Source organism: Podarcis cretensis (assembly GCF_951804945.1).
Source record: "Podarcis cretensis genome assembly, chromosome: 15".
Lineage (NCBI taxonomy): Eukaryota > Metazoa > Chordata > Lepidosauria > Squamata > Lacertidae > Podarcis > Podarcis cretensis.
In genome coordinates this window covers 45,173,991-45,190,344 of record NC_137185.1, presented here as the reverse complement: position 1 = coordinate 45,190,344, position 16,354 = coordinate 45,173,991, and the positions used below count along the sequence as shown (strand labels likewise).

At 43.9% G+C, this 16,354-nt stretch overlaps 1 protein-coding gene across 5 annotated transcripts in view; it reads right to left on the bottom strand.

Moving 5' to 3' along the window:
- Window positions 1-16,354, bottom strand: part of TACC1 (transforming acidic coiled-coil containing protein 1) — a 100,954-nt gene that overhangs the window by 24,724 nt on the left and 59,876 nt on the right. For all 5 annotated transcript variants that reach the window (XM_079954975.1, XM_079954972.1, XM_079954974.1 and 2 more), the window contains 2 exons: window positions 7,059-7,120; window positions 4,051-4,191 (listed from right to left, as the gene is read on the bottom strand). In XM_079954975.1, the coding sequence (XP_079811101.1) occupies window positions 4,051-4,191; window positions 7,059-7,120 (203 nt within the window). The remainder of the gene's footprint in view (window positions 1-4,050; window positions 4,192-7,058; window positions 7,121-16,354) is intronic.

The window sequence follows — 16,354 nt, the reverse complement described above, 5'->3', positions numbered from 1 at the left end:
GAGGAAACCACAGGGCTGAAGTTTGTGAAAAAGGTGAAATATCTGGGTGTAAATATGATTGCAAAAAATTTGAATTTGTATAAAGACAACTATGAAAAGTTATGGAAAGATATCAAAAGAAATTTGGATATCTGGACAAGATTGAAACTATCTTTGTTGGGCTGAATTTCTGCGATAAAGATGAATGTATTGCCTAAGGTGATATTTTTGTTCCAAGTACTTCCTATCATTGATAATTTGAATTGTTTTAAGGAATGGCAAAAGGTATTATCTAAATTTATCTGGCAGGAGGGGAAACCCAGAATTAAGTTTAAATTATTAACAGATGTGAAAGAGAGAGGGGACTCCTCCCTCCCAGACTTAAGGATCTATTTTGAAGCTGCAGCCTTTTGTTTGTTGAAAAAAATTGTGTTTATTGGAAGATACAGATGTTCTAAATTTGGAAGGTTTTGATAATGTATTTGGCTGGCATGCATATTTATGGTATGACAAGATAAAAGCCCACAAAGGATTTAAAAACCATATAATTAGAAAATCTTCATACAATGTTTGGATAAGATACAGGGATCTGTTAGAAAGGAAAACACCCAGGTGGATATCACCATTGGAATCTAAGACCCATAAAAGGTTGAATATGAAAGATATGTGGTTGAAGTATAATGATTTTTTTTTTAAATGATATTTATTAAAATTTCCAGAATAAAAAAGAAAAAAAGAAAAAAGAGAAAGATAAAATTTACATTTAAAACCTTACTTTCATTAACATCTTTCCAGGACTTCCCCCCTCCCCCTCTTGTATTCCATTTCCATTAGATTAGTTCCACAAATTCTTGCCCCAAATTTTAAAACCTTATTATAATTATAATTAGCCCATTATTCAAATTTAGTTTATCTTGTATAGCCATTTCTCTTTATATTTTTTGTACTTCCCTAAGATCGACCCCAGTTCCCTTCCACGAATTCCCCCCCTTTTTTTTATCACACAAAGTAAAACAAGAAAAAATAAAAAGATATAATTTTACAGCCTTTGGGTTCCAGATCTCCCTCCCCCCTTTCCCGGTTTCGATCCCCAATATCCATCCATCTGTCTACTGCCGGCCTGGAGATCCCACGTCCATGTCTAAATCTCTCTCGATTCCACTTTGCCGTCTTTTTGGTAGTCTTTAATTTCAGAAAGCCCAATCTTAGAGAAACTCTCAGAAAAGATCATTCTTCTTCCATCCAGACCTCTATATTTAAGAGTATAACTCAAATTCTGTTTCTTGATCCTTTTAAAGTCTGGATGTCCCAAATGTTCCAACTTTGAGCTTGGTCCAGTTTTTATTCCTCAGGTTTCTTTTCCTGTTCCGCTGCAAAAACCTTCTAATTCAAAAACTTCTAGTTCCTCTACAGAGGCTTTATTTGTTCAGGAACACAAACTTACGTCAAGTCCCTTCCTTTCTTCAATAGATAAATCCATTGTCTCCTTTAGTATAGAGACCTCTGTAGACAAAATAATACTTTGTTTTTGCAGCTTTCCCAGGAGATAAAAAGTCCTGTTCAATTCCATGAGTATTTTTCCACTTGCTGCCATTCTTGCAATGTCCCAGAACTCCCTCTAGAGGGATTATGGTAACTTAGTTTCCTTCCAGATCACACCCAAAAGTCAAATTAACTTGTTGCCCTTATTTTCAATAATTTGTATCCAAATTGTAACAAATCTAACCGGCAAAGTCATCGTAACAAAGTTCTCTTTTATTCTCCCACTTTGACAGCTACTTTGACAGCTGTCAAAATTTCTATATCTCTTCACCAGTCTCTCATAACGTATCGCTCCCGGTTCCCGGGGGGTTACACTTTAGTTCTGACAAACCACTCTTCTCCTCCAGCACAATTACTTGTAATTTCCCTTCGTGAAATTAATAACTTTTTTCAAATAAACAGATTCTTCTCTCGATCTTAGTTGTCAAATCCTTGCGTTAAAACATCTACAACGGGGGGGGCGGACTTCCTTTTTGCACCTCCCCCGCTCGCTCCGAATTCATAAAGCAAATTTTTCCTTTTAAGTCCGATAAATTTACTCACGGGTTGTTCTTTTTAATCCAAATTTTCAAATTAAGAAGTCGGTGCTCTCCGTCGAATGGCATGCGGCTTCGCTAGGCAGGGGAAGCAGTGGACTCATAGCACCACACCCCCCGTCACCCGCTCCGCAGCCTTTAAAAAGGCTCCTTCGTGGGTCGGGGGGCGCAAACGGTGCCCGCCGAGTCACCAAGTCCATGGGCATCACCGCCCATGGTTTTTGAGGGTCCCTGCGTCGCCGGCGCGGCGGGACCCAACCCCTGCCCAGCAGGCTCCCTCCGGAGCTCGGAGGGAGTCCGCCATTCGGCGATGGCGCCAACCCGGAAGTCCTGAAGTATAATGATATTTTGATGGAAGTAGGGGACCAATTTAGATTAAAATCTTATGATCAGTTGAAAGATAAATGATTGGTTCCAGTGCATCCAGATAAATGAAGTGTTGAAAATGGATAAGAAAATCAGTTTTCAAACAGAGAAATCCAAACTGGAAATGGAATTACAAGACACAAAAATAAAAAACCTATCTAAAATGTATAATTTACTGCTGGAATGGCATACGAAAGATGAACAAGTGAAATCTGTGATGATGGAATGGGATCATAGAATCATAGAATTGGAAGAGACCACAAGGGCCATCGAGTCCAACCCCCTGCCAAGCAGGAAACACCATCAGAGCACTCCTGACATATGGTTGTCAAGCCTCTGCTTAAAGACCTCCAAAGAAGGAGACTCCACCACACTCCTTGGCAGCAAATTCCACTGTCGAACAGCTCTTACTGTCAGGAAGTTCTTCCTAATGTTTAGGTGCAATATTTTTTCTTGTAGTTTGGATCCATTGCTCCGTGTCCGCTTCTCTGGAGCAGCAGAAAGCAACCTTTCTCCCTCCTCTATGTGACATCCTTTTATATATTTGAACATGGCTATCATATCACCCCTTAACCTCCTCTTCTCCAGGCTAAACATGCCCAGCTCCCTTAGCCGTTCTTCATAAGGCATCGTTTCCAGGCCTTTGACCATTTTAGTTGCCCTCCTCTGGACACGTTCCAGTTTGTCCGTGTCCTTCTTGAACTGTGGTGCTCAATATTATGTGGGGCACCACATAATGTGGGGCACAATATTATGATGGTGGACTGGGAGAAATTGTGGAAAAAAGGAATCCAATTTACAGTTTGTAATGTATTAAGAGAAAATCTGATGAAAATGATGTACAGGTGGTATTTAACACCAGTGAAGTTAGCAAAAATGTATCATACTCATAATAATAAATGCTGGAAATGTAAAGAAAAAGAAGGAACCTTTTACCACATGTGGTGGACGTGCCCCAAGGTAAAAGACTTCTGGGAAAGGATTTATAATGAATTGAAAAAAGTGTTGATAAACACATTTATTAAAAAAGCAGAAAACTTTTTACTTGATATAGTGGGGGGTGAAATCCCCAAAAAGGATCTTACTTTTTTTCTGTATGCCACAACAGCTGCGAGAATATTACTAGTGAAGAATTGGAAGAAACATGATTCACCAACTATTGAAGAATGGCAGATGAAGATGATGGACTATATGGAACTTGCCGAACTGACTGGGAGACTCCAGGACCAGAGAGAAGAGACGGTGGAAGAAGATTGGAAGAAGTTTAAAGAATATTTGAAAAAAAATGTTAATATTTAAATCTTAGAATAGCTTTGGAAGTGGATAGGGCTAGAAGAAAGATGATAGTGTATTTTATAAGTGATAAAATGTGAAGTTTAGAAAAATAAGGATATGACAAGAATTTGTTTGTATTGTTTGTTTTTTCTGTTTGTGTTTTTTATTTGTGTTATAAAATGAATAAAAAATTTTTGGGAAAGAAAAGGATTTCTTTCCCCTCCGAACACTGTCTTCATTATTTAAGTGACTTAAATTAACATACCCAAAACACACACTCCAGAAACATAGACCACCAACGAGCCTTACATGGTTGACATCCTGATGCCCCCCCCCCCCGTGCAGCTCTTACCTCCTCTCTGATCAGAGTCAGAACTGCCATCTTATCGGATTCACTGAGGCAAATCGCATCTAGGGGGCTTTCAGCACTCCCTGGCGTCTCATGGGGTGCAGTTCCAGAGGCCTTTTCCCCAGAGGATAGTTCAGAACTTCCCTGTGGAAAGAAGGACTGCGTCAAGACAAAAACCAGCCATCCCTTTCAAACTGGGAAAGTTCTTCCTGAACTCGTTACCCCGATTCCAGTGGTCCAAACAAGAGTTCCAAGGAGTTGGGAACATGTTACTCAGTGCAACTTTGGATACAATCCAGAATTTATAAACCACCTTCCACATATATATTTCAAGGAAATGGGAAAAGATATAATAAAAACAACTATTTAAAAAGACACCAAAAATAGAATACAAATTAAAACACAAACATAAAATTGAGACCCACAGCAGAGATCCCTAGCCATCCATCTGGGAAAGGTTGTTGGAACAAAAATGTCTTCAATTGTTTCTGGAAAGTGATGATGGGGAGCAAATCTGTGGGTCTTTGAAGTCTAAAATCCTGTGGAAAGTCTGAGGAGGAGGAGAGGGAAATGTCAAAGGAGGGGGAAGCGCTCTGGCCAGGCAAACTGGGCTTAGGAAAAAGAAGCAGCAAAGATGGCCAGGGCAGCACCATAGTGCTGATACATCAACCATATAGGGCTGTATCTAACTCTACAATTCAGATTCTAAAATGAGGTTCAATCCCTGTATGAGGAAACTGCCTATTCCTGCATTGCAGGGGTTGGACTAGATGATCCTCAGAGTCCCTTCCAACTGTACAATTCTTGAGTCTGTGGTCTTGTCCTTTGCCTCAGGCAGCAAAATGTCATAAGCTGGCCCTGCTGTTTGGGACCACATAAACTCCCCATCTCTAAAAGAGGTTTGATGTATAATTAATACCCCCCCCCCGGAGATGTGTTACTATCTTATGCAACTTCTTTTGGTGCTTCCAGGGTAATTTATGAAGCTGCTCTTTCACATTTCACACCTAACTTTTGTGTAGTTTGCTCTCCACTCCACCCCAAAGTCCCACACAAAAGCATCAACCTTAAAAAGGCAGCTGTCAACAAAATTAGCCAGGTGTGTGTACATTGCAAAATGTGTGCAACTGTATTCACTTGCATAATTCAACCTGCTACCTGAGGTGAGCTCCCCTGAACTCAATGTAACTTACATCCAAGTAAGCACAGAATCATAGAACCGTAGAGTTGGACCCCGAGGGTCATCTAGTCCAACCCCTGCAACGCAGGAATCTCAGCTCAAGCAGCCATGGCAGACAACCATGTACAGAATTACAGTGGTACCTTGGTTCTCAAATGTAATCCTTCCAGAAGTCTGTTTGACTTCAGGAATGTTCGAAAACCAAGGTGCAGCTTCTGATTGGTGCAGACACCTTGGAAACATAGCCGACAGCCGCATCGAAAGTTTGGCTTCCGAAAAAAGTTCGCAAACCTGAACACTTACTTCCAAGTTTGCGGCGTTCGGGTTCTGATTTGTTCATCAATTAAGCCGTTTGAGAACCAAGGTTCCACTGTACACTGTTATTTTGAGTTTCAGAATCCAAGAACTAATGTGATGGAAGTGTGTGGTGGGTGGGTGGTCCTTGGCTACGTCTCCCTTGCTACCTGCCTTCATCTCCTTTGCGTTCTCTCCACAGAGGACTCCAGGGAAAGAAACATGATGTCAGTATCCCTGCTCTTGCCACTATACTACTTGCAAAGTAGGTTAAAAACAAAAGAAAACCTGAACATCACAGCCTCAGAGTCTAATAAATTGAGCATGTCCATGCAACTTTTTGCACTATTCATTTTAAACACAATGACACACCTTTTGGTTGCAAAATTTGGAGAGAGGCTGCTGCAAAGTAAAAACAAGCCCTGATCCGTCCCAGAAGGAAGTGGCATGATTCATTTTAAATCTGCCCTTTTCTATCCCTTCTCTCCCCCTCCCCTCTATATGCTTACAATACCATAATGCCACTTTAAACAGCCACATCCTCCCCAAAAATTCTGGGAGCTGCAGCTGAGAGCTGTTAGGAGACCCCCATTCAACCAACCATTTAACAATCAATCATTCATCATAGGGAACTTTGGGAGTAGTAGCTCAGGAAGGGGAATGGGGGTTTCTAACAACTCTCAGCACCTTTAACAAACTGCAGCCCCCAGAATTCTTTGTGAAGGAAGCCACAAATGTTTAAAGTGGTGTCACAGCACTTTAAATGTATGGGGTGGATGTTGCTGCCAAGAGGCCTTTATTCCAGCCAAGGGCTCTCTCAGCAGAGCTGCCAACAGAGGCCCTTGGAGACACAGCTCGTCTCCCACATCCCTTTGTAGCAAACTTTGAAGATAGCACCCATGTTCACATTCTGCACATGTGGGGCAGGAGCTTACAGCCCACATCCACAGCACGCAGAGGCTCTCTAGTTCAATCCTTGCATCTCCAGGTCACACTGGGACTGTCCCTGTGCGAGACCCTGGAGAGGCAAAACTGAGCTCCAGGGAGCAACGGCTGTGACTTTGCATAAGGAAGCTTCCTACACGCAATCCCAACAAAAACTGCCTGCCTCGTAGTACTGTAAGATTGAGGGAGAGGGAGAAGCTTCCCCCCTCCACACACTGCAGTTCCCATGAAATCCCAACCCCCAACTAGTATTACATTTTTTAGAAACTGCAGGTGTAGCTACCAAGTGGCCTTTATAGCACCATGCATAGTTTGGCTCTAAGGCAAAGTCAGAAATCATGCATGCATGTACACCCACACAACAAAGAAGAAACCAGAGGTCCTTCCCAGGCAGGATTCACTAGCCAGCAATGCCACCTGTGGCTGTTCCGTGCTTCAGCAGAAACAACCCCACATATATTCAAAAGTAAGGGAGGGGTGAAAGAGCCTTTGCTGCAAGGCATTCAGGTGAAGAGCAAGATCCACGGCTTCTATGGGTGCAGCCACTGCATTTCTTTGCTCAACGGAGGGCAGAAACTGCTCTTGTGCTTACCAAGGGATCCCCAGGGTTGCCCCTCTCCGCCACCTTGCTCAACGATGTGTCCTTCTCAAAACCTAAAGCAGAAGAAAGAAGTGGGTCACACACTGGTTGCTGGAGTCTCAGTGGTGATGACTGGAAGAAGAAAGTGGAAGCCCTTTTCTCTGAGTCGAGACTCTCCTGCCCTCCCACCCAACCCCTATTTTTAAGACTATGGGATGCCAAAGTTGCACCTGGAAGATTTCCCCCCTGTGCTTCCTTGCATCGGCTCAGAGGAAGATAGCTCATCCCAGGTTTGGCTATTTGAGCATGCAGCTCAGTCTTATCTGCTCTGGCTGGCAGTGGCTCTCCAGGGCAGTGGTGGCTGGTGCCCGCTGTGACTGATGGGGGTGGAAAGCAGGGGGCCCAACTCTAGGGGGAACCAGAGCCAAAGACAGGGAGAGTCAACACATTGTGATCCTCTTCCCTGCTGATTTCTACAAGGGCGACACTGAGACTAATGAGGAGGAGCCTATAAAATCATGCATGGCTTGGAGAACTGGGATACAAAAAACCTTGTCTCTGTCTCTCATCACACCAGCACTCCTGGACATCCAGGGAAGTAGAATGTTCAAAAATTCAGGACAAGTAAAAAAGCACCACTTCTCCAGGGTCTTGGGCAGATAAACCCAATGCTTTGACGTGTCCTGATAGGAAGGACTCTAAGGGTCACCAAGGGCAGATCTACACTTGTCATTTATAACGTTAAAAATGTGTTATTAAAATGTGACACCAGAGGGCGCTGCACACCAGCAAGCCAAAAGCAGTGGGAAACTGCTATTAAGCAGTTTTCTACAGTATTTTTCAATATGTTTAGGAGATCAGTGTAGATCCAGCCCAGGTCCTAGGCAGGTGCCTTATATCCGGCCAGAATACTTGTCCATCCAGTCCACTGCTGTCTACTCTGATTGGCAGTGTCTCTTCGGGGTCCCAGGCAGAGAAGGCTCTTTCCTATCACCTAATCTACCTGTGCCTTCTTAAGTGGAGACTCCTGGGATTGAACCTGGAGCTTTCAGTATGGAAAGCATGTGCTCGCTCAGTGAGCTGGGGCCCTCCCTGCTTCATCCCTGCACTTGATTCTTTTATTAGTTGGCAACTCAACAACTGAGCGTCTATCTCATCTCGGTCAGATGTGAAACACTTATGGAGATCCTGGATGACATGAAAGGACCAGCTGAGCTGTTAGATCTGGGGTGATTTTCTGATGTTTTTCACAAATGACACTTGGGTGAAGTGGCTCAATGACCGAGGATGGGAAGGACAGACACCTTCTCCAGCTGGGCAATTTTGCAAAATGGACAACCTAGGAAACTGCCTAAAGAGATCCTGGGAGGCCACCTGAATGTCCCTGGCAATGCCAAGACCCTACAGAAGGGAAAGGGCTGGGATCCAACAGACCTCTTCTCTGGCAGTCACTGGGTGTGCACTGCACTGCCCATCCTTCACATTTTAGATGTTGAGAAGCGCTTCCTCACATTCTTCCTTCAGAATTACAGCCCCCCTTTTTGATGTACATCTGCTGTGTGTATAAAGCAAGAATGTGGCTGCTGGAAACATTTGGAAGTGCTTGCAGCATGCAAATCTAAGCCCCAGAGAACCAAGATTAGCTATGCTATGCAAGCCTGCATGCAGCTTCCTGTAATGTGTGAAGCAGCCCTTCGGATCAAGGTCAGAGCCTGAGAGGGGGCTAGGAGAGAAAGGTTGGAGGATGCTCGACAATGAGGAAGCCAAGAGTGCTGCATAACTGGTTACAATAAAATGCTTGGTCGGAATCCCAGATCAGTCATAAAGCCTGATCTTGAACCAAGCCATTCACCCTCTGCAGGTAACCTGAGGACACCTCCATGTCAATGGGATGTGGTGCTCCAGATGTTGTGAGACTTCCCATCTCCATCTGCTGCAGCCAGCTGGGCCAATGGAGTACAAGGTCTGAGTGGCTGGATGCCTCTGAATACCAGTCGCTGGGGAACAACAGTAGGAAAGAGCATTTGCCCTCTTCTCCTGCTTGGGGTGGGCTTCTGCAAGAGGCGTCTGGGTGGCATGTTGGGAATGGGATGCTGGGCAGATCTAGCCAGGCTCTTCTTGTGCTTTTAGGATCTGAATAACACATGGATGTGCAGGGATGGGGGAAAGAAACAATCCATTGCTCTTGTGCAGCTCCATTCATTTCAATGAGGCATGCACAGGAAAACTTCATTGCAGATCATAGCACATGTCGACTAGCAGAACAGAAGGGGGGGCTTGCTGCTTAGCTTTTCTGCTTCAGATAGTAAGATTTTGTGTGAATTCCTCCACATGCAAAAACTAACATTGAAAAATTGCAGAAAATAAGAAGTGCCAGAATAGGGTGACTTAGTTTTTGTTCTTCTCTGTTCTCCCTTCCTTGTTGTTACTGCTTTGCAGGAAAAACAGCTGTCATTTTGCTCCACTCCATGAAATGGGGCATCACACCCTGTGGAGATTTGCATGTGGTTCTTAGCAGCAGCTGTTTTCTCTCCCCAGAATAACAAGAATGCAAGCATCATAATAGCCAAAGCTGATCGAAACAAGTTTCATGTGTTTTCTTCTATTCTTATCAGCTAGGCCAATAAATGCCATCTCCAGTTGCCTCAGAATGCTCCTCAAGCCCCTTGGACTCAGCCATGGGGCTTTGGCCTTTGGGGATCTGCTAAAGCATTTAAGACTGTGTATTTGCAGGGAACCCTTTTCATACTGGCCTGGTTCACAAATAACGCTAAGCCATGTGTCAGGGAAACTGCCATCAGGGCCAGAGGGAGAGAGCGGGCTCCGGAGGGGTCCCAGAGAGCGTCCTGGGATGGGGAGAGACAGACCATCTTCTGGGGAAGAGAATCAGCGTAGCACCAGTGGAGAAGGGGGGCAGATGGGGGAATCGGCGAGGCGGTCACATGACTCCTTGCCAGGGACTAGCGGGGGGAGTAAGGGTCTTCCGCTGCCTACACCCTCCTTGCGCAGAAGGCTTCTGCGCAGGGAGAGTAGGCGGAGACTAGGCGTCAAAGAGCTTCTTTGCTGGAAGAAGTTCAAGAAACGCCCACTGACGGATTCTGCCAGCAATTGAGACAGCCACGGGTGAGTGGCTGTCCGGACAGAAAAGGTTCACTCAGGAACCCAGCCAGGCGTTGCACCGGTTTACGCACGAGCAACCCCTAGAACCAATACACCATGGTTTGTTTAGCTGAAGTGAGGTTTGCGTGAATGTCTGAACCCAGAATAGCAGATTAACTAGGGGTTGTTTTCTGACAACAAAATCAGCTTGTGAAGCCAAGGTCAGTTGTGGGCTTACAAACTGTGGCATGTTTTAACTATGATTTGGCATCATGATCATTATCTAGACTATTTCTATACTACTTAATATATAAAAATACCTCTAGGTGGTGTATAAGCAACTAAAATAGCAACAATAAATATAAAATGACACATAAACCATTATACAAATTAGTCTTAAATATACCGTATTTTTCGCTCTATAACACGCACCTGACCATAACACGCACATCATTTTTAGAGGAGGAAAACAAGGGAAAAAACATTCTGAATGAAACAGTGGATGTATCATTTTTGTGCTTCATGCTGTGGCCACAGACATGTGATCTGATGGTGAATTTGGGGTGACCCAATGCAAAGATCCTGAGAATCCCTGTGGATCCATGCTTTGTAACCACATTTTTGCACCATTGCAGCCCCAGGCAACAGTGGGTGCGTGATTTTTTTGATGCAGGCTGTAGCCATGGACATGCTATGTGATCTGATGGTGAATTTGGGGTGACCCAATGCAAAGATCCTGAGGATCCCTGTGGATCCATGCTTTGTAACCACATTTTTGCACCATTGCAGCCCCAGGCAACAGTGGGTGCGTGATTTTTTTGATGCAGGCTGTAGCCATGGACATGCTATGTGATCTGATGGTGAATTTGGGGTGACCCAATGCAAAGATCCTGAGGATCCATGTGGATCCATGCTTTGTAACCACATTTTAAGTGGGGAGCGAAGGAAAAACAAAGAAGGGACATGAGAGGGGTGTGCAGAGAAGCAGCTGGCTAAGAATGCAGGAGAGGGATTTAATGGGAGGGAGGAAAGAAAGGCAAAAGTTTTCCCCCACCCAAGCCAGCCATTTCTCTCTCTCTCTCTCTCTCTCTCTCTCTCTCTCCCTCTCCCTCTCCCTCTCCCTCTCCCTCTCCCTCTCCCTCCCTCCCTCCCTCCCCCCTCTCTCTCCCTCCCCCCTCCCTCCCTCCCCCCTCTCTCTGCCCCTCCCCCCTCTGCCCCAGCAGTACCGGAGCACAGAGACGACACTTTCCCCTCTGCTTGCCTGGAGGGGAGGAATGCAGGAGAGGGATTTAACGGGAGGGAGGAAAGAAAGGCAAAAGTTTTCCCCCACCCAAGCCAGCCATCTCTCTCTCTCTCTCCCTCTCCCTCCCCCCCTCTCTCCCTCTCCCCCAGCAGTACCGGAGCACAGAGACAACACTTTCCCCTCTGCTTGCCTGGAGGGGAGGGGCTTTCCCTGCTCTTTGTTCCGTTTCAGCAAACACAGCAACGAAACAGAGGAGGGTAGGCAGTAAGACCCTGAGGCAGAATGCAGGAAAGCAGCCGCTTCCTCTTTTCAGGTTTCCCTTCTCCGTGAAGCGCGATATGATTTTTGCCTGATTTTTCTGCTCCAGGGACCACACATTCGCTCTATAACACGCACAGACATTTCCCCTTCCTTTTTAGGAGAAAAAATCTGCGTGTTATAGAGGGAAAAATACGGTATACAGATATCTATTTCTCCTCCTCCTGACACACCTCCTTACTCAACATGTCTCAGCTTCCCAGCTCCCACTGAGGGCCCAAACTCCCAAATCACCCCTGAGATCTCACAACAAAGAAGGTTCCTGGAACCCGCTGGCCGCACTTGAGTCTCTCACATGAGGCTTGATTTTATGGGCAGACACCAAGGATGATGGCGCCTCCTCAGGCCTCCCACAGCTGGAGGCCAGTCACCCAGTTCCAGCTAACAGCAGGTTTGATTGGGCAAGTGTCTCAGAGGAGCCAAAGGTTGGCTAATAGGCCACCACTCCCCCCCCCCGCCAGCTCCTTCTCTGGCCTCTGGACTGCACATCTCTCCTCTTCCACACCCAACAACTTTGCTTAACCAAGGGTTGCTTTGGAACTCACCAAGCTACAGGGGATGGGGCTGGAGCCACAGAACCAAGCTGTGGCTTGTTTGCTCATTTGCAAGACAAGCTATATGAGCCTGAGATCTCCTTTTCAAATACCCTACCAAATGGTGCTTCCCCTCCTGTTCAATGTCTGGATGAAATATAAAGATTTATTGGAAAATAAAACCCCAAGGTGGCTTTCACCTATGGAAGCAAAGGCCCTGAAAAAGCTTAATATGGAATCTTACTGGCCAAAATATTGGGAAATTTTGGAGCAGGAGGGAGACAAAATGAAATTGCAGAGTTATGAGAAACTTAAGGACAAGGTGCGAGACTGGTTACACTATTTTCAAGTAAGAGAGGCCTATCATTTGGACAGGAAAATCGGTTTCCAGGTGGAAAAATCAAAGTTGGAAACAGAATTGTTAGAACCCAATGCTAAGATACTGTCGAGAATGTATAATCTGCTGTTGAAGTGGAACACTGAGGATGAAACGGTAAAATCGGCTATGATAAAATGGGCACAAGATGTTGGTCATAATATTATGTTTGTTGACTGGGAACAGTTGTGGACCACAGGTATGAAATTCACGGCATGTAATGCCTTAAGAGAGAATATTATGAAAATGATATATAGGTGGTACATGACCCCAGTCAAACTTGCAAAAATCTACCATTTGCCCGATAATAAATGTTGGAAATGTAAAGAAACTGAAGGGACATTCTTTCACCTTTGGTGGACGTGCCCAAGGATTAAGGCTTTCTGGGAGATGATATATAATGAACTGGAAAAGGTATTTAAGTATACCTTCTTGAAGAAACCAGAGGCCTTTCTTCTGGGCATGGTCGGCCAATTGGTGCCAAAGAAGGACAGAACCTTTTTTATGTACGCTACAGCAGCAGCAAGAGTACTCATTGCAAAGCATTGGAAGACGCAAGATCTACCCACCCTGGAAGAATGGCAGATGCAAGTAATAGACTATATGGAACTGGCTGAAATGACCGGCAGAATTCGAGATCAAGGAGAAGAGCAGGTGGAAGAAGATTGGAAGAAGTTTAAAGTCTATTTACAAAAACACTGTAAAATCTTTGAATGTTGAGGACATTGAAAAGGAAAAGAAGGGGTTCTAGTGTCTGAGTTAAATAAGAGCACAAAGGGAGGGATTAAGAATCAAAATGAATAAGGAATGATCTTGCTGAACTAATTATTACATAGTATACAAGATCAGGAGGCGGGTGGAAGTAAGGAAAATAAGGTTTTGAAGGTTATAATTGGAAAGTGAGCTTTTTTTATGTTAAAATCTCCTTTTCTCTTTTTTTCTTCTCTTTTTTGTCTATGTTTTCTTTTTCTTTTGTAATGTTTGTGGAAATTTGCTTTTTTGTTCTTTTTTGTGTAAAATGCAATAAAATATTATAAACAAACAAACAAACAAACAAACAAACAAAAACAAATGGTGCTTCCCCTCCTACACACTGACTTGGATTCATAAGAAACAGGAAGCCAAACTGTGGCTTAGTGTGAACAAGCTGATGCATGGGGTGAAATTTGCAGCTGACTTGCTCTGCAACCAGGAGCTATGCCATGGTTTTTGCTCTGCGTTTTATGCAAACCGAAGCTTGTGGTTTGTCTCACTCAGGACATACTATGAACCCAAGAACCAACCTTGGCTATAGCTTGTGGGTCGTATTTTTGCTTAGTGGGCCATGTGAACCGAGGCTTATGGTTTGTCTCACGCCAAACAAACTGCAGCCAAATTTTGTCCTGGGTTATCACTCATAGTTTGTTTCAAGCAAGCCAACCCACAAGCTAACAAGAGTTTTTTCAAAGCATTAATTCTATCCTGCAACAACAACAAAAGATTTCTCCGCCTTGGAACACACTTTTAAAAGAAAAGCCTTACTGGCTCTTCAGATTCCTTTTAATGGAATAACATTTTAAAGAAATGCCTGAAGGAAATGATATTAAACTTTGAAATCTTGTTTATTCTGCTATATTTTACTCCAAGAAGACCCACTTATCCTAATGTAAAGGGAGAAATGTAAAGTATTGCACTTAGGCAAAAATAATAAGAGGCACAAATACAAGATGGGGCTGGCTTGAGAGCAGTACATGTGAAAAGGATCTAGGAGTCTTGGTTGACCACAAACTTGACATGAGCCAACAGTGTGACGCGGCAGCTAAAAAAGCCAATGCAATTCTGGGAGTATAGCATCTAGATCAAGGGAAGTAATAGTGCCACTGTATTCTGCTCTGGTCAGACCTCACCTGGAGTACTGTGTCCAGTTTGGGCACCACAGTTCAAGAAGGACACGGACAAACTGGAACGTGTCCAGAGGAGGGCAACCAAAATGGTCAAAGGCCTGGAAACGATGCCTTATGAGGAACGGCTAAGGGAGCTGGGCATGTTTAGCCTGGAGAAGAGGAGGTTAAGGGGTGATATGATAGCCATGTTCAAATATATAAAAGGATGTCACATAGAGGAGGGAGAAAGGTTGTTTTCTGCTGCTCCAGAGAAGCGGACACGGAGCAATGGTTCCAAACTACAAGAAAAAAGATTCCACCTAAACATTAGGAAGAACTTCCTGACAGTAAGAGCTGTTTGACAGTGGAATTTGCTGCCAAGGAGTGTGGTGGAGTCTCCTTCTTTGGAGGTCTTTAAGCAGAGGCTTGACAACCATATGTCAGGAGTGCTCTGATGGTGTTTCCTGCTTGGCAGGGGGTTGGACTCGATGGCCCTTGTGGTCTCTTCCAACTCTATGATTCTATGATTCTATAATTCTATGATTCTAAATAGAACCCAATAAGGCAGACATGTATGTACAATATATATATATTTTTAATGTGATCACATTGAGATCCCAAGATGAATTTTTGCAAGTAACTCTTAGAAATATGGTGTAATCAATACATTACTTAGGAAATTTTTAATCATATTAATTTTTAATGACTTTTTAAATTTTGAAACTTAAATTTAGAATTCAAAGCAAGCCCATCGTGTGACATATCGTATTAAAGCCCATGAAGATCTGAAGAGATTAGTATTTTTAGTTTTGAAATATCACAATTCTGGGCTGAGCTTTAAAGGTTTTTATGTAGCATGGCAAGGCCAAAATTGTCCATTTTTTGTAATTCCCTCATAACTAAAAACAGGATGAGATAAAAAATTAAAAACTGAAACCTGGGACCTTCTCTTAGACTACTTTTAGGAAACTGAAACTGAAAGCAGTATGAAATGGTAAGATAAAAGGCATTTAAACACTTGACATGGAATGATCCAGCACTTAGTTCAGGGGTGGAGAACCTGGTGGGTCAGATCTTTCTCTCTCCTTGCTGCACATGTCAACTTTGGCAGCAGGGCAGGGCCATCTACCTGCCAATCATCTGAGACCACCAGGAGGTCATATGTCAACTGGCCTGCAGGCAGGGGTCTGCTTTGCCAGTGCACTCCTCGATGGATTGAATTCTATGCTCATGGCTGATAAGCACAGATTTCAGTCCTTCTGCTTCGGAAATGCTGAACATGTTCCTGTAACTGCTTACATGGTTGTCAAATGCAGAGATGAGTAAGGCTCCAGGCTTTGTTTCTTCTCTTGCCACCCACCAAAAAGAGACATTTAGAGCTTTTTCTAATGCTTTTGAGATATAAAATCTGGCAAAGCATGGAATGAGGATGGTTCTGTAGTTAATGAAAGAGAGTCTACAAGGTGAGGAAGTTTCAATAGTTTTAAATCAGTAGATCACAAAAAGCTTTAATTAATTAATTAATTAATTAATTAATCAGACTAGATAAATTTTAATCAGAGTTAAAGGTTCCCCTCTTCAGTTTTCTTTTTCTAGTAGGCCATTTTGGTTTTGCTACATAGCCCTACCAGAAAATTAATGTGGAAAACATAAAAGATGTCCAGCCACCTAATAATTAAACAGTACACTGGCTTAGGGACAAACTTGGTGCTACTCCAGTTGCAGGATCAGCAACCATGTCTGGGTGTTTAAAAGGGGAAGGGCTCAGGGGCACAGCATCTGCACTGCATGCCAAAGGTCTCGGGTTGGATTCCCAGCATCCCCAGGCAGGGCTGGGAGGGACCCTCGCCTGGGACCCTCGAAAGCCACTACCAGTC